General features: G+C 46.2%; 2 protein-coding genes across 3 annotated transcripts in view; one reads left to right on the top strand and one right to left on the bottom strand.

The window, feature by feature from the left end:
• Window positions 1-1297: 1297 nt before the first annotated feature.
• On the bottom strand, window positions 1298-8656 carry RPL35A (ribosomal protein L35a). The gene is made up of 5 exons (XM_001509090.6): window positions 8594-8656; window positions 5998-6040; window positions 5611-5763; window positions 1724-1868; window positions 1298-1368 (listed from the first exon to the last, which is right to left on the bottom strand). The coding sequence occupies exons 2-5, from the start codon at window positions 6006-6008 to the stop codon at window positions 1345-1347; spliced, it is 333 nt and encodes a 110-aa protein (XP_001509140.1). The 5' UTR covers window positions 6009-6040; window positions 8594-8656; the 3' UTR covers window positions 1298-1344.
• Window positions 8600-25050, top strand: part of IQCG (IQ motif containing G) — a 41267-nt gene continuing 24816 nt past the window's right edge. Inside the window, exons 1-3 of one of the 2 annotated variants that reach the window (XM_029071613.1) lie at window positions 8600-8687; window positions 13251-13321; window positions 17348-17624. In XM_029071613.1, the coding sequence (XP_028927446.1) occupies window positions 13284-13321; window positions 17348-17624 (315 nt within the window). In that variant the 5' untranslated portion in view covers window positions 8600-8687; window positions 13251-13283. Of the gene's footprint in view, window positions 8688-8884; window positions 8917-13250; window positions 13322-17347; window positions 17625-25050 lie in introns of those variants that run through there. The other variant, XM_029071604.2, reaches the window with a different exon arrangement.

Raw genomic sequence — 25050 nt, 5'->3', positions numbered from 1 at the left:
AGTATTATATAATATATACAATATTATTATATATATTGGTTCTAGGTACTATAATCAATGGTATTTATTGATCACTGACTGTATGCAGAGGACTGTACTCAGCACTTGGGAGTACAATCTAACAGAGTTGGTGGACGTGTTTCCTTCTTTGTCATCTGTAAAATGGAATTTGAATCCCACTTCCTTATGTAGCCCCATGTGGGTCTGGGCATAAGCCTAATCTAATTATCTTGTATCGCTTAATAAGTGCTTAACAAGTAGCCCAGTCAATTATTAAATCCACTGATTTTGCAAAAGCCAAGTCACCAGTCTTCTGGACTGTGAGCTCCTTATGGGTAGGGAATGTACTCTCCCAATTGCTTAGTACAACGCACACATTAAGCGCTCAATAATTACGAATAAATGAATCCCCCCCCCACACCAACCCAATTGTCCTTTCTTCTGCCCTTGGAGTCACAAAGCTGGAGTCAGGCAAGTACCTACAACTTTCCTTAATTACCAAAGAGGAAGATCCATTGTGGACCAAGAATTGCAGGTCAGCCTTACCAGGTCTTTCTTTGTCTATAACAGCCTCATCCATCTAAGTCTCCGCTATTTTCTTCTGCAAGGGCAAGATAGATGCCTGGATGATTCACGGGCTTGGCAGTTCTTGGGACGACCTTGGAAATTTAAGATCCAACTCCTGGCCGCGCTGCATTCGCTGCAGCAGCCTTTCCCACTACTGACACAACCCCTCTGGGTCTTTTGGACTTTCTCACAAGCACAAGCCCCCAACCTCCTAAGTTTCCAGGCCATTTTTAGATTAAGGGAACCCGGTGTCACCTTCTCACGGGGCAGCCCTTAGACTGCGCCCCACAGTAGAGGCTCGGAAAACGTTACTGATTGTTCCCCACCTTGAGTCTCCTTCAAAATCACACACAAACTTCCCTCAGCAGAGGAATGGCAACGATTCAACAAATCGTCATCCATCCCCGCCTACATCAGGATGCTTAGGTACATAGCACAGTTGCTCTCCCGTCCTCGAGTGAACCACTCCAACACTGTGCCTCCCTTAAACTCCTGAGAATTAGATCAAACAGGCATTTAACCTTCCCATTTTGCCAGGTTGGGGGGTAGTTTTATCTTTATAGCTCTACTGACCATAAATCAAAGTTTTATCACTAATACATCTTTTCCCCTATAACTGCTAGTACTCTCATGAGCTTGTCAATTCCACGTTGGCATACACCTTGCTTTCGGATGCGGAGTTAAAGAAATATACATATATATATAATACATATATACATACATATACACAAAAAGAACAAATTCCAGAATTTTATTAGTGCAGTTTTCAATAAAACTCTAGATCCTTGAGGGATACAGCATCTGGAGGAAAAAAAACACCAGTTAAGGAGGAACATTCTGTGGGGTTGAGGCATCTTTTCAAACATGCCCAAGTTAATCCCAGACACAAATATCACATTCCCCAAGTGCTTAGTACAGTGCTCTGCACATAGTAAGCGCTCAATAAATACGGTTGAATGAATGAAAGAAAACGGACAGCTGGGCAACTGAAGTCCAATCACCCAATCGCTCAAAAGGTAGAGGAACACCCCTCCTCATTGTAGAGCCGAAATGGTTTTGGCCCAGATAACTTTCCCACACTACCCTTTTGCTGGAATCACTCATTTCAAACTTCTTAACGTTTGGCTCAAAGGTGGGAAAGCAAGATCACACTCACCACACGAATTCTGTGTCCAATAGCCTTGGCAGGCAAGTTGCTGCGAAACTTGGCCCGGACCATGCCGCTGTTGCCGTGAGCCCGCGTCACCTTGCCCCAGATCACTCGTGTCCTATTGGGCTTGCCACCAGGAGTCACTGTATTGCTAAGGAGGAAAAAAAAAAATGGCACCATGAATGGCATAATAGATTGAAAAAAGCATTTTGTTTAGCCTGCTCACAGATTCCCAGGTGAGAGATGTTGAAGAATGGAAATGTGTTGAAGAACGGAGGCGGGAGGAATGGGGCAGCCATCAAACCATGGAAGTTCAAAACCAAAAAGAAACCTCTCTTCATTCAGTCGTATTTACTGAGCACTTACTGTGGGCTAAGCACTGTGCTAAGCACTTGTGAGAGGACACTATACCAAAAGACACATTCCTGCCGACAACAAGCCCAGCAGGGGATCCGTTACCACAGGAAACCATGAAGGCCAAAAATAGCAGGATTCAAGATGATTTCTCAATTCAAGGGAAAGCGTACCAATGTGATTGCCTCCGGAAAACCGGAACTGTTAGGCATTATATCCTTAGCCGTTTAATCAGCGCCAAGAAAGGTAACTATCGACACTTCCTCTAAGCAACTCAATGTCAAACCAGACAAAGAATATCCAAGCAGGATGCGTCATTGGTCTCTCCCAGTCATGACAAAGCTCTTTAAAGTTGTCGCTTAGTGCCCCAGAAATCCTCTCCTTGCCAAATCACCACATTCCCTTTAAATTTCTTAAGTGCGTGCCCACATAGTGATCGGGCAGATAAGAGAGCTAAGGCACTCTCATCATTATGACCATCGAAGCATCCGACCGGAGCACTGAATTAGGTGACTAGTACGTACAAGTAGCGGGCATTTACTCTGCCTGACGCTCAGTTCTGCCAAAATACAGAACTCCTCACTTTTTAGAGAAACGTTAGGACATCTCCACATTAGAGGAATTGGACACTTTTGTTTTATTCAAGAGGACAAAGGAAGCCAACAGAATTGTAAAAGGGGAGGTGAGCAGCGGTTTAAAAAGTTGACTGCTGGAATAAGTGTGTAAAGACACTTGCGTCCTTCTGTATCCCAATTCCTGAACACACCTCTCTCTCCCAAACATATGTTGGATTTTCTGGAGCCATTCCTGCTGCATGACCTTAGGCAAATCAACTTCTCTGTGCCTCAGTTCCCATATCTGGAAGCTGGGGATTCAGTACTGGTTCTCCCTTCCAGAGACTGCGAGCCCCCATGTGCAACCTGATAGCCACCACCTGGGTGCCCATGTCTTTAACTGAATTTAACATTAGCCTGCTTTCATTGATCACCCTCTCTTCACACTACCACCTGGATCCATTTTTCTGAACCGTTCTGTACATGCCTTCCCACACCAATGAGAAACTCTTGACCCAATGGCTTTAAGGCTCCTCATTAGCTCTAATAATACACCCCAGTTTTCACTATTCATACCTCAAGCAAACTCGTGCCTTGCTCTCCCCTCTCCAACCTTCTGCTCCTTCCCCAATCCAAATTCACCAGAACACCGATTTACCCATCTTTTGAGCCCTTCTGAAGACTCATCTTCAAGAGATCACAGACTAATTTTTTCTTCCCCCAAGGATACACCCCTGTCATTCCCCCATCCATCTCAGCAAATGTGTAGCTGGCAAAGCAGCATGGCTCAGTGGAAAGAGCCCAGGCTTGGGAGTCAGAGGTCATGGGTTCGAATCCCAGCTCTGCCAATGGTCAGCTGTGTGACTGTGGATGTCACTTAACTTCTCTGTGCCTGTTACCTCATCTGTAAAATGGGGATGAAGACTGTGAGCCTCAAGTGGGATTACCTGATTACCCTGTATCTACCCCAGTGCTTAGAACAGTGCTCTCCACATAGTAAGTGTTTGACAAATACCAACATTATTATGGCCTAGTGGAAAGAGCACAGGTCTGGGAGTCAAGAGAACCTGGGTTCTAATTCCGGCTCTCCCACTTGTGTAAACTTGTAAGTCACTTATCTGCCTCTGTTACCTCACCTGTAAAATGGGCATTCAAACGGTGAGTCCTATGTGGGACACACTATATCCAACCTGATTAAGTTTATATCTGCCCTAGTGCTTAGTAGAGCCTGACATATAGTAAGCACATAACAAATGCCACTAAAAAAAAAAAGAGGTGAACCACAACCATACAAACACTCATCCTAACCCTCCTGGATTACTGAATCAGCCTCCCGTCTCTCCCCACTCCAGTCCATACTTCACTCTGATGCCCACATCACTTTTCTACAGAAACGTTCGGGTCACGTCACCCCGCTCCTCAAAAAACTCCAGTGGTTGCCCACCCTCCTCCACATCATTGAAAAACTCTTCACCAATGGTTTTAAAGCAGTCCACCCCCTTACCCCCTCCTACCTCACCTCACCACTCTTCTACAACCCAGCCAGCACACTTCACTCCCTAGCCTGGCCAAAGCCCCATTTTTCCTCACCTTCCACTCCCTGCGTTGCCCTCACTTGCTCCCTTTATTCCTCCCCGCGTCAAGCCCCCGTCCCAGCACTTATGTACTATCTGTAGTTCGTATTGTCGGTCTTCCCACCTCTAGACTGCTGTAAGCTCGATGTGGACAGGGAATATGCCTGTTTACTGTTGTGTCGTACTCTCCACTCAGTAAGCAATCAATAAATATGACTGGATGAATATGAGAGGATGGCATAATGGATAGAGCACAGGGCTGGAAGTCAGGTCACTGGTTCCTGGCCCCTCCAGTTGTCTGCTGGGTGACCTTGGGCAAATCACTTCTCTGGCCCTCAGTTGCCTCATGTGTCAAATGGGGATTGCGCGGACTGTGAGGCCTATGCGGAACAGGGACCGTGTCCAACCTGATAAACTTGAACCCACCCCAGTGCTTAGAACGGTGCCCGGTCCATAGTAAGCACTTAACAAATACCATTATTGTTTTATGTAGCACTTTGGTGTGACATTTCCTATTACTTGAGCACCCACACCTCTGACCATACTTCTTTCTTCCCTGGCTATCATCCAGACTGCAAGCTCCTTGAGGGTAGAGGAAGATTGATTCTGATGATCTGTGAGTCCAGAGGGGGGAAAGGCAGCTCAGCAGTAAGAGGACCTCAGACCACATCACAAAGCTGCCAATGACCTAAGTAAAGACTCTTCCTGCCACCTCCCCGCCGGCACCTAGCAAGAGCTTCCAAACACGTGGCTGGGAACCTCTCAACCAGGTGGGCTCAAGTTCATCTGAAGAGAGCCACCGCCTCTTTAAACTCCACCCTCGCTATGGAGATCTGTCCTCCTAGATCAGAGAAGCAGAAACATATCCTTTAAGAGGAACCAGAATCTGAGCATTAGGTACTGCCAGAGGAAAGAATCATTCAGCGGTATCTGATCGCCTACTCTGTGCAGGGCATTGTATTAAGTGCTTGGGAGAATACAACACAACCAAGTTAGTAGGCACCGGCCCTGTCCACATCGAGCTTACAGTCTACAGGGAGAGATGGACATTAACACGAGATAAGTACAGACATGCACATAAGACTACAAACTTCACCAACATCGATAACGGCCGGGGGGAGCTGAGGGTGGGGTGAATCCTAAATGTCCAAAGGGTCCAAGTGCATAGATGCGGGAAAAGAGAGCTTAATTGGTGAAGACCTCCTAGGAGATGTCGCCTCAACAACGCTTTGAAGATGGGGAGAGTGGTAGTCTGGTAAATACGGAGGGAAAGAGAAGTTATAACAATAACTTTTATTATTATAGTGCCCCTCGCATTAATTACATGTCACAGGTATCCCCAGCTTCTCAGAGCCAAGTCTGAACACATATAACTCATAAGAACGGAGGAAGGTAACTTTCAGGCACTTACTTCTTTGCTTTGTAGACATAGGCACATCTCTTGCCTAAATAGAATTCGGTTTCATCTCGAGCATAGACACCTTCAATTTTCAGAAGAGCAGTGTGCTCTCTCTGGTTTCGGAGACCTCGTTTGTAGCCGGCAAAAATGGCCTTGGACCACAGTCTAAAAAATACAAGCCTCAATGTCAATTCACGCTGCTACAATGAATCTTATTTTAAGACAAACCCCCCACCCGCCATCCCAAATACACAAGACTACAATTTCCAACCTTCCATAAAAGGGGCCTACAAAGGCATCTTGGGTTTCCTTCGGTATCAAGATCTCCATTCTCCCATCCCAACATACCCGCTAACACAGAAAATTGGTCCTAAAAGATTATGATGCTGATTTCCATACCTTCCAGACATTTTACTGTCTTGAAATCCTGCTCCCGGGAGGCCTGAAACCAAAATACAAGAGATTTATTTGGATGCGGATCTCCACATACTAAAGCAGCGTGGTTCAGTGGAAAGCGCACGGGCTTGGGAGTCAGAGGTCATGGGTTCTAATCCTGACTCTGCCGCTTGCCAGCTGTGTGACTTTGGGCAAGTAACTTCACTGATCTAGGCCTCAGTTACCTCATCTGTAAAATGGGGATTAAGACTGTGAGCCCCACGTGGAACAATCTGATCAGCTTATACCCCCCCAAGCACTTAGAACAGTGCTTTGCAGAGTAAGCACTTAACAAATGGCATTATTATTATTTTAAAATGCAAAGGTGTTTCTTGGAGGCAGAACCTGCACTAACAGAAAAGGACAACGATCCGGCAGAGACTCTGCAGCAAATATAGTTATGGGGAAAATAGAATAAAGCATGTGTTGGCAACTACATTCTCCAGAAACTGTCAGGGCGCCCCCGGGGAGAAATGAGACATTTCTGAAGGCCACTTCAAAAGAGGCTGCGGCAAGAATTCGTTGGAAAATGGGGCAACTGTTGCTGGTCGTGACCAAAAGGCAGATGGACGCCAAGAAAGCGGGAGACAGACTCACCATCTAGAGACAGGAGGATCTCACATGGACCGCCTCCCAAGCTCTACATAATAATAACAGCAGACAAGTGGCGGAGCCGGAATTAGAACCCACAACTGCGGGTTCGCGGGTTTCCCCCGGCCTTGCCACTTAGCCACGCTGCTTTCCATGCCGCAACACGGTCGGACGAAGCATCGGGGCAGGGGCACAAGGGGGCAAAGCCGACGGGTGGCAAAAGGGCACAGCCTTGAAGAGGGAAAAGCAGTGTGACTTAATGGAAAGAGCCCAGGCTTGGGAGTCAGAGGCCACTTAAGCTTCTCTGTGACTCAGTTACCTCATCTGTAAAATGGGATGAAGACTGTGAGCCTCATGTGGGACAATATGATTACCTTGTATCCCTCTCCCCCCACCCCCCAGTGCTTAGAACAGTCTTTGGCACATAGTAAGCGCTTCAAATGCTGTGATTATTATGGGGTCTAATCCCGACTTCTCCATTTGTCAGCTGTGGGACTCTGGGCAAGTCCCTCAAATCTCTGGGCCTCAGTTCCATCATCTGTAAAATGGGGATGGAGACTGAGCCACCCCTTGTGGGACAACCTGATTACCTTGTAATAACAATAATAATAATGGCATTTATTAAGCACTATGTGCCAAGCACTGTTCTAAACGCTGGGGAGGATACAAGGTGATGAGGTTGTCCCACGTGGGGCTGTCTTCATCCCCATTTTCCAGATGAGGTCACTGAGCCCCAGAGAAGTGAAGTGACTTGCCCAAAGTCACCCAGCTGACAGGCGGCGGAACCGGGATTTGAACCCCTGACCTCTGACCCCCAAACCCGAGCTCTTTCCACTGAGCCACACTGCTTCTCTGTATCTCCCCAGCGCTTAGAACAGTGTTAGGCACACAGAGAAGCAACGTGGCTCAGTGGAAAGAGCCCGGGCTTGGGAGTCCGAGGTCATGGGTTCGAATCCCGGCTCTGCCACTTGTCAGCTGTGCGACTGGGGGCAAGTCACTTCACTTCTCGGTGCCTCAGTTCCCTCATCTGTAAAATGGGGATGAAGACTGTGAGCCTCACGTGGGACACTCATTCTCCTGTATTTACCCCAGCGTTTAGAACAGTGCTCTGCTCGCAGTAACCACTTAAATACCAAAGCACTTAAATACCAACATTATAGTAAGCACTTAACAAATGTCATCATTATTATTTGAACTCCTGACCTCTGACTCCCAAACCCGAGCTCTTTCCACTGAGCCACACTGCTTCTCTGCATCCCACTCAGTGCTTAGAACAGTGCTGAGCACATAGTGAGCGCTTAGCAAATACTATCATTATCATTACTTGAACTCCTAACCTCTGACTCCCAACTCTGTCCTCTTTCCACTGAGCCACGCTGTTTCTCTGTATCCCCCCAGCGCTTAGAACAGTGCTCTGCTCGTAGTAAGCGCTTAATACCAACATTATTATTGTAAGCACTTAACAAATGTCATCATTATTTGAACCCCTGACCTCTGACTCCCAACCCCGGCCTCTTTCCACTGAGCCACACTGCTTCTCTGCATCCCCCCAACGCTTAGAACAGTGCTGAGCACATAGTAAGCGCTTAGCAAATACCATCATCATCATCATTTGAACCCCTGACCTCTGACTCCCAACCCCGTCCTCTTTCTCCTGAGCCACACTGCTTCTCCCCAGCGCTTAGAACAGTACTGGGCACATAGTAGGCGCCTAAGAGATGCCATCATTATGACGGTTGTTTCCTGGAGGAGGGGACGGGGCCGGCGAGGCTTTCTGGGAGCCGCCCGGCCGGGGCCTCCCTCTCCATCCACCCGATATCGCCGTCATCCGTCCATCCTCGCGCCCGATATCCACGGGCCTTGCCGCCGGGGAGGCTGCCGAGTCGTGTCGCCTCGCTCCGGGGCCGCCGGGGAGGGAACGGCCACGGATATTTGGGGCGAAAAGACGCGGGCCCCCGCCGCCACTCACCGAACCGGGATCCAAGATGGTGGAAGAGAGGGAAAGGAGGCCAGCCCCAAGGCCTTCTGGGAGAACCTCCCTCCCTCTCGAGGACCCCGCTTAGGTAGGCGCGGCGATCGCCGCAACGGCGATGATGAACGCCTGTCACCCAGCAAAATAACCCTCCGAAAGCTTCCCCTACGCCTCCGCTAGTCTCTCACATCCCGCTGCTTTCCCCCGACGGCGTGGAGTGAGACTCTGGTGGGGGCGATGGGGGAAAGGCAGAGCGTGGGACGGCGGGGCTTAGAGGACCCCGCTGGAGTCGGGGGTTGCTATGGAAACCGGTGGGCCAGGTACCTGGGGCTGAGGGCTCAGTGCCTCTTTCGGGGGAGGCTCAATTCAGCGATTAATCCAGCAATCTGTTGGCTTTTGGAGGACAGAATAATAATAATAATAATAATAATAATAATAATAATAATAATAATAATAATAATGATGATGATGGTATTTGTTAAGCGCTTACTCTGTGCCAAGCACTGTTCTAAGCGCTGGGGGGGTTAGAAGGTCATCAGGTTGTCCCACAGTGGGGCTCACAGTCTTCATCCCCACAATAATAATAATAATAATAATGATAATAATAGTAATGACGGAATTTGTTAAGCGCTTACGATGTGCCAAGCACTGTTCTAAGCGCTGGAGGCGGGGGGGTACAAGGTGATCAGGTTGTCCCAGAGTGGGGCTCGCAGTCTTCATCCCCATTATAATAACAATAATAATAATAGTCATGATGGCATTTGTTAAGCGCTTACGATGTGCCAAGCACTGTTCTAAGCGCTGGGGGGGATACAAGATGATCAGGTTGTCCCAGAGTGGGGCTCGCAGCCTTTATCCCTATTATAATAATAATAACAATAATAGTAATAATAATAATAATAATAGTAATGATGGTATTTGTTAAGCGCTTACGATGTGCCAAGCACTGTTCTAAGCGCTGGGGGGGATAGAAGGTGATCAGGTTGTCCCACAGTGAGGCTCACAGTCTTCATTCCCATTTTATTATTAATAATAATAATAATAGTAATGATGGTATTTGTTAAGCGCTTATGATGTGCCAAGCACTGTTCTAAGCGCTGGGGTGGATACAAGGTGATCAGGTTGTCCCAGAGTGGGGCTCGCAGTCTTCATCCCCATTTTAATAATAATAATAATAATAATGATAATAATGATGATGGCATTTGTTAAGCGCTTACTATGTGCCAAGCACTGTTCTAATCGCTGGGGGCGATACAAGGTAAACAGGTTGTCCCACACAGGGCTCACAGTCTCAATCCCCATTTTAACAATAATAATAATAAGGTTGGTATTTCTTAAGCACTTACTATGTGCCAAGCACTGGTCTAAGCGCTGGGGGAGATACAAGGTAATCAGGTTGTCCCACTTGGGGCTCACAGTCTCTATCCCCATTTTACGGATGAGGTCATTGAGGTCCAGAGCAGTTAACATAAGAATAATAATAGTATTTGTTAAGCGCTTACTATGTGCCAAGCACTGCTTTAAACGTACAGTTTAGAGTCAGAAGGTCATGGGTTCTAATCCCAGCTCCGCCATTTGTCTGCTGTGGGGCCTTGGGCCAGTTGCTTCACTTCTCTGGGCCTCAGTTACCTCATCTGTAAAATGGGGATTATAAGTGTGAGCCCCACATGGGACAGGGACTGGGCCCAGCTTCATTCATTCAATCGTATTTATTGAGCTCATACTATGTGCGGAGCACTGTACTAAGCACTTGGAAAGTACAGCAGTAAAGAGAGACAATCCCTGCCCACAAAGGGCTTACAGTCTGGGGGAGGGAGACAGACATCAATACAAGTAAACAAGCATCAATATAAATATAATAATATAAATAAATAGAATTATAGATATATACATATAGACATAAGTACTGTGGGGCGAGGAGGGGGATGAAGAGCAAAGGGAGCGAGTGGGGCAGCAGAGTGAAGTATGGACTGAAGTGGGGAGAGGCAGGAGGTTGGGAGGTCAGAAAAGAGACTGATGCAGTAATCTAGTCGGGATAGGATGCGTGATTGTACAACTTGTATCTTCCCCAGAGCTTAGAACGCTGCTTGGCACGTAGTAAGCGCTTAACAAATACCATAATTATTATTGTACTCTCTAAGTGCTTAGGAGAGTGCTATGCACACAGTAAGTGCTCAATAAGTACGATTGACTGACCCCTGACCTCAAGGAGTTTTACAATCTAGCCGGAGATGGGACACTAATATACAGAAGGAGGAAAAAGGAAAAGGGGATAGTACCTGAGGTAATAATAATTTACAGATGAGGGAACTGAGGCACAGAGAAGTGAAGAGACTGTTCCAAGGTCCCACATCAGACAAGTGGCGGGGCAGGATTAGAACCCATGACATTCTGACTCCCAGGCCTGTGCTCTATCCACTACGCCATGGTATTGCTTAAGTGAAAGTTTTGGGAGAGATGTGCTTAAATGCTATGGGAGATTGCGAGATTGTGCTTAAGTAGCCCAAAAGTGTTGAATTGGCAAATGGGGGCATAAATAATAATAATAATAATGTTGGTATTTGTTAAGCGCTTACTATGTGCCGAGCACTGTTCTAAACGCTAGGGGAGATATAAGGTCATCAGGTTGTCCCACGTGAGGCTCACAGTTAATCCCCATTTTACAGATGAGGTAACTGAGGCCCAGAGAAGTGAAGTGATTGCCCACAGTCACACAGCTGACAAGTGGCAGAGGCGGCATTCGAACCCATGACCCCGACTCCCAAGCCCGGGCTCTTTTCCACTGAGCCACACTGCTTCCCTATATATATAGGGATAAAAATATATAAGTGCTGTGGGGGTGGGTTGAGTACCTAAATGCTTAGGAGGTACAGAGACTCAAGTACATCGTTAATGTAAAAAGGAGGGAAAATAGAGTGGGGAGATGAGAGGTTAGTCAGGAGAGGCTTTCTGGAGGAGGTGTGGTGTAGGGAGGATTTTGAGGATGGGAGAGAGGGTTTGGTGGGTGTGAACGGCTGGGAGTTCTCAGCAGAAGGGACAGCTTGGGCAAGGGGTTGTCGGCAAGAGACAAGAGTTGAGCAAGTTGTTGTTCGAGGAGAAAAGTGTGTGGGCTGGGTTGTAGTGAGAAAGGCGCATGGATAAATGATGGCGGGGAGAGAGCTGATCTTTTTAAAGCTGATAGTGAGGAATTTGTGTGATGCAGAATAGATAGAGAAGCAGCGTAGCTCAGTAGCTCACAGCACTTGTGTATATAATAATAATGATGGATTTGTTAAGCGCTTACTGTGTGCCAAGCACTATTTTAAGCAATGGGGGAGATACAAGGTAATCAGGTTGTCCCACGTGGGGCTCACGTTCTTCACAGTCATGAGGTAGCATGGCTCAGTGGAAAGAGCCCGGGCTTGGGAGTCAGAGGTCCTGGGTTTGAATCCCACCTCTGCCACTTGTCAGCTGTGTGACTTTGGGCAAGTCACTTCACTTCTCTGGGCTTCAGTGACCTCATCTGTAAAATGGGGATAAAGACTGTGAGCCCCACATGGGACAACCTGATTATTTTGTATCTACCCCAGCGCTTAGAACAGTGCGTGGCACACAGTAAGCCTTTCACAAATACCATCATCATTATTATAATTATTCGAACCCATGACCTGACTCCCAGGCCCATGCACAGATCGTCATCTTCACCCAACTCTGGGAGAAGCAGCGTGGCCCTAGGGGAAAGAACACAGGCCTAGGAGTCAGAGCACCTGGGTTCTATTCCCAGCTCTGCCACTTATCTGCCAGGTGACCCTGGGCAAGTCACTTCACTTCTCTGTGCCTCAGTTACCTCATCTGTAAAATGGGAATTAAGACTGAGCCCCATGTGGGACAAGGACTGTGTCCAACCTGATTATCTTGTACCTAACACAGCCGTTAGTACAGTGTCTTAACAAATGCCATTAAACAAATTAAAAACTCTAGGACTTATTTACACCTTCCTCGGCACGTATATAATAAATCTACTCATTTATTTTATTCACACAAGTGTAAGAATTAATTATAATAATAAATAAATAGGGTAATAATATGTACAAATAAGCACAGTGAAAAGACTTTGTCAGTTTTTTATTCTGTACTTCCCAAGTGCCTAGTGCAGTACATTACAACAAGAGGATGCTGAATAAATGCTATTTCTACTGATTTGATTGTAAATTCCTTGAAGGCAGGGATCGTGTCTTCTAACTTTGTCGTACTCTCCCAAGCCCTTAATAAAGGCTCCCAATCATTACTATTATCATCGATGGTACTTGTTGAGTGCTTACAATGTGCAGAGCACTTTACCAAGCACTTAGCACTATTGATTGATTGACTGGAATCAAAATCCACAGTAGGATTCTAGGTGTAATGGTAGATGACGTTGCATAGTAGTCATTACTTTTTGGTAGCCAATTTTATCAGCTTCACGTCTGAGAAGACTCTATCAGAGGATTTCAGGATTTTTTTCCATCCCACTGTATGAAAAGAAAAGAAAACTTTTGAAGAATTAAAGTACAGGAGAGGAAAAAAAAAGAGTATCTTGAAAACTTTGCAATTATTCCTTTTTGGGAAGGACAAAAGTGATCTCATTCATTCCTCCCTCCATCAAATTTACCCTAATTCTGTCTTCCCATTTCAGGCGATTACATGTACAGGAAGCACTGAAGCCACCATGGAAAGCGACAGCCCAGAACGCTTAAAACCCAAGGAGTATGTCTGAATGCCAATTTCTTTCATTTTGGCCGATGCTGATTTTGCCTTATAGATTTTACCTTCTGGCCGGCAGTTCTAGTCTGCATCTAATTTAGCAGATTCTCTTCGATGCTCTACGGGCTTATAGTAATAGAAAAAACAGACAAACAGAAGTATCTCATCATCATCAATCATCAGTGGTACGGATTGAGCACTTACCGTGTGCAGACCACTGTCCTAAGTGGCTGGGAGAGCGCAATACAATAGAATTGGTGGACAGAAGGGGGGAGAGAGACGCTATTATAGATAATGGATAATATATAATTTATAGACATGTACATAAGTGCTGTGGAAATACTCAGGCTTTGCAAGTACCATAATTATTATTACTGTGCGCTTCCTATGCGCCAAGCATTGGGGTAAGCACACTCACTCAGACACACGCACCACAAACCTGCACACGTAGAAAGTCAAATCCTGGCAGGCACTTCCTCAGCAAAGGGAGGGCAGAAGAAACAGGGAAAGGATGTTGCCATTTTATTGGTTGAAATCCTGACATGACTTCTATTTATTTATTTGTGTAGTTCTTCGTTTGTCTCCCCCTGTAGACTGTAAGATCCTTGTGGGCAGGATCTATTGTGCTCTCTTGTGTTAATATATTGTGTTGTATCTAGGGTGTTGTACTTTCCCAAGCGGCTAGTACAGTGCTCTGCACACAGTAAGCCCTCCATAAACACCACTGATTGATTGATTGATTGAGAGGAACCAGTATAGAACTTCATCATTAACATACATTGAGTACCTGGTGATACTGGAACAGCTCACCTACTACTTTAAGCACTTCTGTGCCACTTTTCTATACTGCGAGCAGAGCAGTGAATGAAGGACTTGGGGGGAGTGTAATAAAGGTGAAAGAGATGATCCCTGCCCTCAAGTTACCTTCCCTCTAACGGGAGAGTCAGAAACAGAGTAAATCACCCATGGAAGGAAAAAGCTAATGGATGGATAGATGAATAAGGCAAGAGGACATTTTTAGGGACGCCTGAATAACCAAGTGCTTAAATAAATAGCAGCAAAAGTACGTACGAAAGAGCTATGAGAGGCAGTGAGTCAGTCAGTTGTATTTATCGAGCCCTTACTGTGTGCAGAGCATTGTACTAAACACTTGGGAGAGTACAATATAACAATATAACAGACACATTCCCTGCTCACAGACAGTTTACAGTCTAGAGTGGGAGACGGGCATTAATATAAATGAAATTACAGACACGTAAGTGCTGTGGGGCTGGGGTGAGGAATGAATAAATGGAGCAAGTCAACGTGGTGCAGAAGGGAGTGGGAGAAGAGAAAAGGAGGGTTTATTCAGGGAAGGCCACTTGGAGGAGATGTGTAGAAGCAGCATGGTTTAGTGAGGAAAGAGCACAGGTTTGGGAGTCAGAGGTCGTGGGTTCTAATCCCAACTTTGCCACTTGTCAACTGTGTGATTTTGGGCAAGTCACTTAACTTGTCTGTGCCTCAGTGACCTTATCTGTAAAATGGGGATGAAGACCGTGAGCCCCTTGTGGGACAACCTGTTTACCTTGTGTCTACCCCAGCGCTTAGAACAGTGCTTGGCACGTAGTAAGCACTTAAGAAATACTACTGTTATTATTATTATTAATAAGGCTTTGAAGGTAGGAAGAGTAGTTGTATGTTGAATAGGAGGAGGGAGGGCATTCCAGGGCAGAGGCAGGATGTGGGCGAGAGGGCGGCGAGATAGAAGAGATGGAGGTACAGTGAATAGGTTGGCAATTGAAGAGCGAAGTGGGTGGGCTGGGTTGGAGGAGGAGAGTAGTGAGGTGAGGTAGGAGGGGCCAAGGTGATGGAGGGCTTTAAAGGCTCAGAGGCCTTCCTGCAGGTTGAGTGGAGAGTTGGGAGGATGTAACCTGGGCTGAAGACAATTAATTGGGGAAGGTGGCTTCCTGGAAGAGGCTTCCAGGGAAACAGCATCATCTAGTGGAAGGAGCACGGGCCTGGGAATCAGAAGACCTGGGTTCTAATTCCGGTTCCACCACTTATCTGCTGTGTGACCTGGGGCAAGTGCCTTAACTTCGCTGGACCTCAGTTTCCTCAATGGCAAAATAATAATAATAATAAAATGGGGATTCATTACCTGTTCTCCTACTTAGACTGTGAGCCCCATGTGGGACAGGGACAGTGTCCAACTTGATTAACTTAACATGAGCAAGACTGAGCTCCTCATCTTCCCTCCCAAACCCGATCCGCTCCCAGACTTCTCTATCACCGTGGATGGCACGACCATCCTTCCCGTCCCGCAGGCCCGCAATCTCGGTGTCATCCTTGACTCGTCCTTCTCGTTCACCCCACACATCCTATCCGTTACCAAGACCTGCCGGTTTCACCTCTACAATATCGCCAAGATCCGCCCTTTCCTCTCCACCCAAACGGCTACCTTACTATTACGGGCTCTCGTTATATCCCGGCTAGACTACTGTGTCAGCCTTCTCTCTGACCTCCCTTCCTCCTCTCTCGCCCCGCTCTGGTCTATTCTTCACTCCGCTGCCCGGCTCATCTTCCTGCAGAAACGATCTGGGCATGTCACTCCCCTTCTTAAACAACTCCAGTGGTTGCCTATCGACCTCCGCTCCAAACAAAAACTCCTCACTCTAGGCTTCAAGGCTCTCCATCACCTTGCCCCTTCCTACCTCTCCTCCCTTCTCTCTTTCTACCGCCCACCCCGCACGCTCCGCTCCTCTGCCGCCCACCTCCTCGCCGTCCCTCGGTCTCGCCTATCCCGCCGTCGACCCCTGGGTCACGTCCTCCCGCGGTCCTGGAACGCCCTCCCTCCTCACCTCCGCCAAACTGATTCTCTTTCCCTCTTCAAAACCTTACTTAAAAATCACCTCCTCCAAGAGGCGTTCCCAGACTGAGCTCCTCTTCCCCCTCTACTCCCTCTGCCATCCCCCCTTTACCTCTCCGCAGCTAAAGCCTCATTTTCCCCTTTTCCCTCTGCTCCTCCACCTCTCCCTTCCCATCCCCACGGCACTGTACTCGTCCGCTCAACTGTATATATTTTCGTTACCCTATTTATTTTGTTAATGAATTGTACATCGCCTTGATTCTATTTAGTTGCCATTGTTTTTACGAGATGTTCTTCCCCTTGACGCTGTTTAGTGCCATTGTTCTCGTCTGTCCGTCTCCCCCGATTAGACTGTAAGCCCGTCAAATGGCAGGGACTGTCTCTATCTGTTGCCGACTTGTTCATCCCAAGCGCTTAGTACAGTGCTCTGCACATAGTAAGCGCTCAATAAATACTATTGAATGAATGAATTAACTTGTATCTACCTTAGCACTTAGAACAGTGCTTGACACATAGTAAGTGCTTAACAAATACCATTATTATTATTATTAGGGATGTCAGAAGGCTTTGGATATGGGGCAGGCAGCACAGTACAAGCTGGAGAGCTTCAGTGCAACCTCCATAGCAGGGGTGGATTTCTGGGACAAACTTTATTTCCAAGTCCAGAGAAATCCCACAATTCTCCACATGGTTCGGATGAAACCAGAATAATGGTATTGATTGCTTACTATATACTGTACTAAGCACTTGGGAATATACAACCCAACAGAGCTGGCACATTTCCTGCCCACAGCGAGTTTACAGTCTAGAAAGAGAGAGAGACAGACACCAGATTTCTGGCAAGGCTTGAAGACTTCCAAGCAGGGATGAAAAGATCTCCAATTGGGATTTCCTGGCCCATTAGTTCTTCAAAACCCAAAATCTCAAGTCCCATCCCCTTTCACTTCTCCCCTCAGAAACCTTGTGCCTTTGGCTCCCGGGCTCACCATGAAAAGCTGGCAGCACCTTTAAGGCCAAGTAAATCAGGTGCTACTCTTTCCCAGCTGGGTCACGGTCGGTACTCCCTCCCACTTTAGCATTTAGGTTGAAGAGCGTCTGCAAGTGTGCAGTAATCTGAGTTAAATTTGTCCGAGTTCATCATGCAAGAACTCCTCAAACTCACGTACTTTTCTGGCTCCTACTAGCAAGGGACCTCAGAAAGCAGCCACTTCTTGGAATGCTCCAGAAGCTGAGGGGGCAACAAGCACATCAGACCCTTGCCCTCCTCCCGACGATCCCGATAGCCAAGAGGCTGTGGAAGGGACCCCTTCTTCCAAATCGTCAGGCACCCAGGAGGAAACGGAAGCACTCTCTCCCCTGGATGTCTTGAGGATCTCTGCTGTTCTGGAAGACACCTTGGGTCAGCTGTCCATCCTCAGCTTCATCATGCCCGCTCCACATGAATGTGAACCAGGGGACGCTGTAAGTGCCATGATTTTTCTTGTCTTAAGTCCCATTTCCCCCAATCCGTTCTAGTTTCCTTTCCTTCTAATAGTCTTTCAGTGTAACCGTGTCATGAACTTCTCGCCTGGACCTGAGCCTCCTCATTACAGACCAAATTTGAGGTCCACAGTTTTCCTCATGCAGCTATGGGCCAAAATGCTCATGCTCAGAGGCATTCCCATATTTACCCTGGCCAAGTAAAATGATTTATTCAAGAATGACGGCAGTGAAAGATGCCATTCAGATTTTCTGCATTCCCCAGTGCAGGGCAGGGAGGAAAATTCCCCGCCTTCCCCTCTGCAACCCCCATTTCATTCATTCAATCGTATTTATTGAGCACTTACTATGTGCAGAGCACTGTACTAAGCGCTTGGAATGTACAAATCGGCAACAGATAGAGACAGTCCCTGCCCATTGACGGGCTTACAGTCTTGACTGAGGGTAATGCTGTGCTCTTTTATTTATTGTTCACCTTGGGGCGTTTTTGTAGTGGTGTAACAAATTTAAGAAGAGGAAGAGTTATCTTGGTTCTACCCTGTTGAAATTCAATCATCGGGGATCGAGCAGAAATGCCAATTTATGATACCTTTGTTGAAGATAATAAACTTAGAAACGGTTCAGGAAGAGAGAGAGCGAGAGAAAGAGTGTAAGTGAGACCCACCCTACCGAATCAGTAGAGAATAATGATGATATTTGTTAAGCGCTTACTCTGTGCCAAGCACAGTTCTAAGCGCTGGGGTAGATACAAGGTAATCAGGTTGTCCCATGTGAGGCTCGCAGTCTTAATCCCCATTTTCCAGATGAGGTAACTGAGGCCCAGAGAAGTGAAGTGACTTGCCCAGAGTCACACAAGCTGATATGTGGCGGAGCTGGGATTAGATCCCAAGACCTCTGACTCCCAAGCCCTGGCTCTTTCCACTAACCCACATTGCAGTAGAGAGGCAGCCGAAGGACCAGAGTTCTAACCCAGCCCTGCTAATTGTCTGCTGTGTGACCTTGGGCGAGTCACTTCTCTTCTCCAGGCCTCATTTGTCTCATCTATAAAATGGGGAGTAAGACTGTTAGCCCCATGTGGGACAGGGTCTGTGTCCTCCTGATTGTCTTATACCTACCCCAGTGCTTAGTACAGTCCCAAGAACATAGCAAGTGCTTAACAAATACCATTTAAAAAAAGAGCCCAGGTCTGGGAGCTGCAGGACCTGGATTCTAATCCAGATTCTGCCACTTCTCTGCTGTGTGACTTGGGGCAAGCCACAACTTCTCTATGCCTCAGTTACCTCCCCTGTAAAATGGGAATTCAGTAGCTGCTCTCCCTCCTACTTAGACTGCAAGCCCCATGTGGGACCTGATTATCCTCTACCTACGCAGCGTGGCTCAGTGGAAAGAGCCCGGGTTTGGGAGTCAGAGGTCATGGGTTTGAATCCCGACTCTGCCACTTGTCAGCTGTGTGACTGTGGGCAAGTCACTTCACTTCTCTGTGCCTCAGTTCCCTCATCTGTCAAATGGGGATTAACTGTGAGCCTCACGTGGGACAACCTGATTACCCTGTGTCTACCCCAGCGCTTAGAACAGTGCTCTGCACGTAGTAAGCGCTTAACAAATACCAACATTATTATTATTATTACCCCAGCTCTTAGTACAGTGCTTGGCACACTGTAAGCGCTTAACCAAAACCACAATTATTAGTATTTCCAGGACCCATTGTCCCTCTCTACTCCAGGCCACTTCCTTCATTTCTTCTCATTCTTCCTGGTTCCGGGACTTTCTCCCTCCCTTTTTCCTACTATTTCCTCCCCCATTTTCCCTTCCCCTTGCACCCACCATGCCACACATGTCCATGTGTGGCTCTGTGTGCCTCCCGGTGTCCCTGGGACCGCGGGTGTGTGCAGTCATGTGTCATATCTGCACAAAAACTTTTTTTTAGGGGATTAGTTAAGTGCTTACTATGTTTCGGGTGCTGTATTAAGCCCTGGGGTAAATACAAGATAATCGGATTGGACACAGTCCATATCCCACGTGGGGCTCACAGTTTTAATCCCCGTTTTACAGATGAGGTAGCTGAGGCACAGAAAAGTTAAATGATTTGCCCAAAGTCACACAGCTGACAAATAGTGGAGGTGGGATTAGAACTCAGGTCCTCTAACTCCCAGTCCCATACTCTTTCCACTAGGCCGTGCTGCCTTTTTTTTTCAACTGGCAATTATAAAGACACTGAAGTATCCGAGAACAGCACCTGAACAGCAGTGCAGAAGAGGACATTGCTGTTCCGAAAAGAAATAGGAGCTAGGAGTAATTTTTTAGGGCAATGATTTCCTATCGCTTCAGAACTGTGCAACACAAAGGAATCTTTCTCAGTGGCGAACCTCCTCCAAACCTAGTTTGTGTTTCTAAATGCATTTTGGTTTTTCCTATGTGTAAATATTGCTTTAGAAATTTTAACCGTTGAGTTTTATTAACTTAGATTTACAATTAAATAAGTGCTGAAAAAGTACAATCTAATAATAATAATAATAATCGTGGTATTTGTTAAGCACTTACTATGTGCCAAACACTGGACTAAGGGTTGGGGTAGATACAGGATAGGCAGGTCCCACATGGGCCTCCCATTCTAAGTAGGAGGGAGCACAGGTATTGAATCCTTATTTTGCAGATGAAGGAAGTGAGATAATAATAATGTTGGTATTTGTTAAGCGCTTACTATGTGCAGAGCACTGTTCTAAGCACTGGGGTAGATACAGAGTAATCAGGTTGTCCCACATGAGGCTTACAGTCTTAATCCCCATTTTACAGATGAGGGAATTGAGGCACAGAGAAGTTAAGTGACTTACCCACAGTCACACAGCTGACAAGTGGTACATAGAAGTGACTTCCCCAAGGTCCACAGCAGACAAGTGGCAAGGCCAGGATTAGAATCCAGGTCCTTCTGACTCCCAGGCCTGTGCCCTGTCCACGAGTCCATGCTGCTTCTGTCCATGGGCATTTCCCGTGAACTCTAGTCGACTGATCCTATTTATTGAACGCTTACTGTGTGCAGCACACTGTACTTATATGTATATACACACACACATATATATATACACACACATATACACATATATATACATATATACTACACTATATACATAATAGTATAATATATATTAGTAGTAGTATAATAAAAAATGGTGGTATTTGTTAAGCACTTACTATGTGCAAAGCACTGTTCTAAGCACTGGGGGATACAAAGTGATCAGGTTGTCCCATGTGGGGCTCACAGTTTTCACCCCCATTTTACAGATGAGGTAAAATGAGCCACGCTACTAACATATACTCTCTCAAGCATTTAAGTATGAATAATAATATATATATGAGTGGCTTAATGGAAAGAGTACGGACCTGGGAATCAGAGGTGATGGGTTCTAATTCCCGCTCTGTCCCTCATTAGCTGTGTGACTTTGGGCAAGTCACTTACCTTCTCTGTGCCTCAGTGACCTCATCTGTAAAATGGGGATTAAGACTGAGCCCCACGTGGGACAACCTGATTACCTTGCATCTACCCCAGTGCTTAGAACAGTGCTTGGCACATAGTAAGCGCTTACCATACACCATTGTTTTTATTATTATATAACAATAAAGGGGCACATTCCCTGGCCACAACAATCGTACAGTCTAGAGGGCACTGCAACTCCTGTTCTGAAGGAGTTTTATGAAGGTGATGATGACCCTTTCGGCCATAGAATAAATAACGTTTTCATTTCTCAGCGAAGTAGCGCGGCGTAGTGGCTAGAGCACGGGCCTGGGAGTCAGAGGTCATGGGTTCTAATCCCGGCTCTGCCGCTTGCCTGCTGTGTGACCTTGGGCAAGTCACTTCACTTCTCTGTGTCTCAGTTGCCTCATCTGTAAAATGGGGATTGAGACCCTGAGCCCCACGTGGGACAGGGACTGTGTCCAACCCGATTTGCTTGTATCCATCCCTGTGCTCAGTACATTCATTCAATAGTATTAACTGAGCGCTTACTATGTGCAGAGCACTGTACTAAGCGCTTGCCACGTACAATTCGGCAACAGATAGAGACAATCCCTGCCAAATGACGGGCTCACAGTCTAAACGGGGGAGACAGCAAAGCAGAACAGAACAAAACAAGTAGTCTGGCATAGATATCATCAAGATAAATAGAATCAGAGATATATGCACATCCCTAACAAAATAAATAGAGTAATAAATAATCTATTCAAATATGCACAGTGCTGAGGGGAGGGGAAAGGGGAAGAGCAGAGGGCAGGAGAAGGGGGAGGGAATGGGGAGGGGAGGAGGAGCAGAGGGAAAGGGGGGGACTCAGTACAGGGCTTGGCACACAGTAAGTGCTTAAAAAATACCATTATTATTATTCTTAAAAGTGGGTCTTGGAAAGGCTGCTTGTAGCTCATGGATGGTCACTGCAGCTCCAAGACAGATATGAGAGATGCTAATTCACTATGAGGCAGCACCAACAGAGGTCAGTCTGTGCCCAGTCACCCGGAAGAGTTGTCAGGAGCCCACATCCCCGCTCTCATCTGCCTGAAATTGTTGACTATAATAGAATCCGGGCCTAATAAAGGGCCCATCAATTACCCAAATTGACCTCGGCTCTCAAGCAAGGTGGTTTTCATGCCCTGGAATGAAACTGCTGAATCATCGGAAGGATAGACCTTTGCTCCCTTTTGTCAAGGTAAGAGCAGATACTGGGAGAGAACATGGTCAAAAGTAGGGAGGCCGGGGGAGATGGGGAGGAAGAGGAAGGCGCCCAGTAAAGCGGAGCCTCTCAGGCATGAGTCAGAACGAGGGATCGGGCCAGAGCTCCATAAATTCCCGGCCCGCTCTACCTGCCGGCCACCTACTACTTTATTACCCTATTACCCTGTGTTTACCCCAGTGCTTAGAACAGTGCTCGGCACATAGTGAGCGCTTAAATACCAACATTATTATTATTACTTCCCCAGACTTCCTCCTTGGTCCCAAGGGTCTTGCACATTGCCGGGCATCCGGTGTTTCCTCTGGAAGCATTTTTTTTTCCAATTGGGGTAGGCCCGGAGGCATTCGGCCCTCTGACTCAGTCGAGGTTGTCCCATCAATCGATCGTATTTATTGGGCGCTTACTTTATGCAGAGCACTGTATTAAGCGCTTGAGAGATTGCAATATAACAGAGTTGGTAGACACGTTCCCCACCCACGATGAGCTTACAAACTAGAGGAGGAGAGAGATATTACTATCAATAAATATATTCCAGATATGTACGTAAGTGCTGTTGGGCTGAGGAGGGGGTGGATAAAGAGAAGCAGCATGGCTCAGTGGAAAGAGCCCAGGCTGGGGAGTCAGAGGTCATGGGTTCTAATTCTGGCTCCGCCACTTGTCACCTGTGTGACTTTGGGCAAGTCACCTCACTTCTCTGTGCCTTAGTTACCTCATCTGTAAAATGGGGATGAAGACTGTGAGCTCCATGTGGGACAACCTAATTACCTTGTATCCCTCCCAGCTCTTAGAACAGTACTTGGCACATAGTAAGTGTTTTACAAATACCGTGATTTATCAGAGCAAATCTAAGTCCAAGAAGATACTCTCTTCAGGAATCCCTTCCTCTTACATCCAAGGATCCCTACCAATTTGCCCCTATTTCCTCCCAACCCTTGATTTTTCAAGTGAAGGAACCAAAAGAAACCTGTTTACCAACTGTTACAATGACGATCACTCTTCGGAAGGTGTGTGACCTTGGGCAAGTCACTTGACTTCTCTGTGCCTCAGTTACCTCACTTGTAAAATGGGGATTGAGATTGTGAGCCCCATGTGGGACAGGGACTGTGCCCAACCTCAGTTCCCTCATCTGTAAAATAAGGATTACGACTGTGAGCCCCACGTGGGACAACTGATTACCTTGTATTTACCCCAGAGCTTAGAACAGTGTTTGGCACGTAGTAAGCGCTTAATACTATCATCATCAACAACCTGATTTGCTTGTACCCACCCTAGGGCTCAGTACAGTAAGCACTTAATAAATACCACAGTTATTACTGAATGCTCCTGTAATTTGATACAGGTCCAAATAGATAAGTAGGAATATTAGAGAATTTTTTTCACAATTTAAGAGCTCTCCATGCTCTGGTCCTCTTACTGTAATTATGAGGTCTACGTTTTTTATGTTGTTTTCCTGTTCTTACTGTTTCATGTTTCCTTATCTGTCTGTGGCCAATCCTCCGCCTCTCCCCTTAGTCTTTGTTAGATTAAGGCAGAAACAAAGACTAATTCTCATTCACATGCATTTTTTTTTCCCAGTGCCTGTGCGTAGTAAGTGCTTAATTCATTCATTCATTCGATCATATTTACTGAGTGCTTACTGTGTGAAGAGCACTGTACTAAGCACTTGACAAGTACAATTCAGCAATAAAGAGACCATCCCTGCCCACAATAGGCTTGTGAATGAATTCTTGCCGTATCATCCACCCTGGAGGAAGCCACTGGTTGATTATGTTGTTCTTTTTTTTCTGAAATGCCTTACTAGAGTTGTCCTTCAGTTTGAGGAAAATGATGCCAAAAATGACTCTATTGTAAGTGCCTAAGGGTTATACCAACATTTATTGTGCATCAGGGAGAAATGAAGTGTCCTTTCTGGTTTTCCCCAAGTTTCCCTCCACCCGATCTGCTTTTGTTTTCAACTTTGTGTAAATATTTCTTCTTCACAGATCTTTCAGTGTGGCCAAATAACAGGTCCAATGCATAGGCTTATTTGCTGATTCTTCCGTACAATCCCAAGCACTCAGCACAGTGCTGTGCACCACAGTAGGTGCTCAATAAATACTATTAGCTGACTTCTAGCTAATTTTCATTCTAACTATGGAAAACCCATTGATTCTTTTCTCTTTGCAAATATCTTCCTGGCTTTAATTTAAAATATACTGAGGAACATTTAAACCTTTTGCCAAATGTTCTTTCCCGCAGAGGAAAAAGGGGTTATTATTTATCTAAGGGGAAAGACTATAAAATAAAGAGTTCATGTCAGCGGCTGAGATCTTCCTGAGCTACGCCACAGCACCTGAATTATTTTGGGATTTTCTGTGAGGGGTTGGTGAACATGTAAAGGCATACTTTTTACATTATGAGTGCTAACGGTAAAGAAAAACTTTCACTGCGAGCAAATAAAATGTTTCACAGAGGTGCAAAATAAAATATGATACCACTTCAAATGTGCAGGATTTAAAAATGCCCCGGACTATTTTTTAAATTCAAGCCAAAAATAGGATATTTGCAAAGAGAAAAGGGGCAATCAGTTTTCAACAGTTATAATGAACATTAACTATCAACTCATCGGAGATGTAGCATGGAAAGAACGTGGACCTGCGAGTCAGAGGACCTGGGTTCTAATCCTCGTTCTGCCCCTTGTCTGCTGTATGACC

Source organism: Ornithorhynchus anatinus, chromosome 1, assembly GCF_004115215.2.
Source record: "Ornithorhynchus anatinus isolate Pmale09 chromosome 1, mOrnAna1.pri.v4, whole genome shotgun sequence".
NCBI lineage: Eukaryota > Metazoa > Chordata > Mammalia > Monotremata > Ornithorhynchidae > Ornithorhynchus > Ornithorhynchus anatinus.
Note: the sequence above shows the minus strand (reverse complement) of the source record. Positions and strands in the feature narration are given on the sequence as shown.

What these genes read in the sequence shown, in the direction of transcription:
- RPL35A (XM_001509090.6), bottom strand. An exon ending in TATGTCTACAAAGCAAAGAA is followed by an intron (nt 1,869 to 5,610) that starts GTAAGTGCCTGA and finishes TTTCCTCCTTAG; the next exon opens with CAATACAGTGACTCCTGGTG. An exon ending in TTGGACACAGAATTCGTGTG is followed by an intron (nt 1,369 to 1,723) that starts GTGAGTGTGATC and finishes TTTTTCCTCCAG; the next exon opens with ATGCTGTATCCCTCAAGGAT.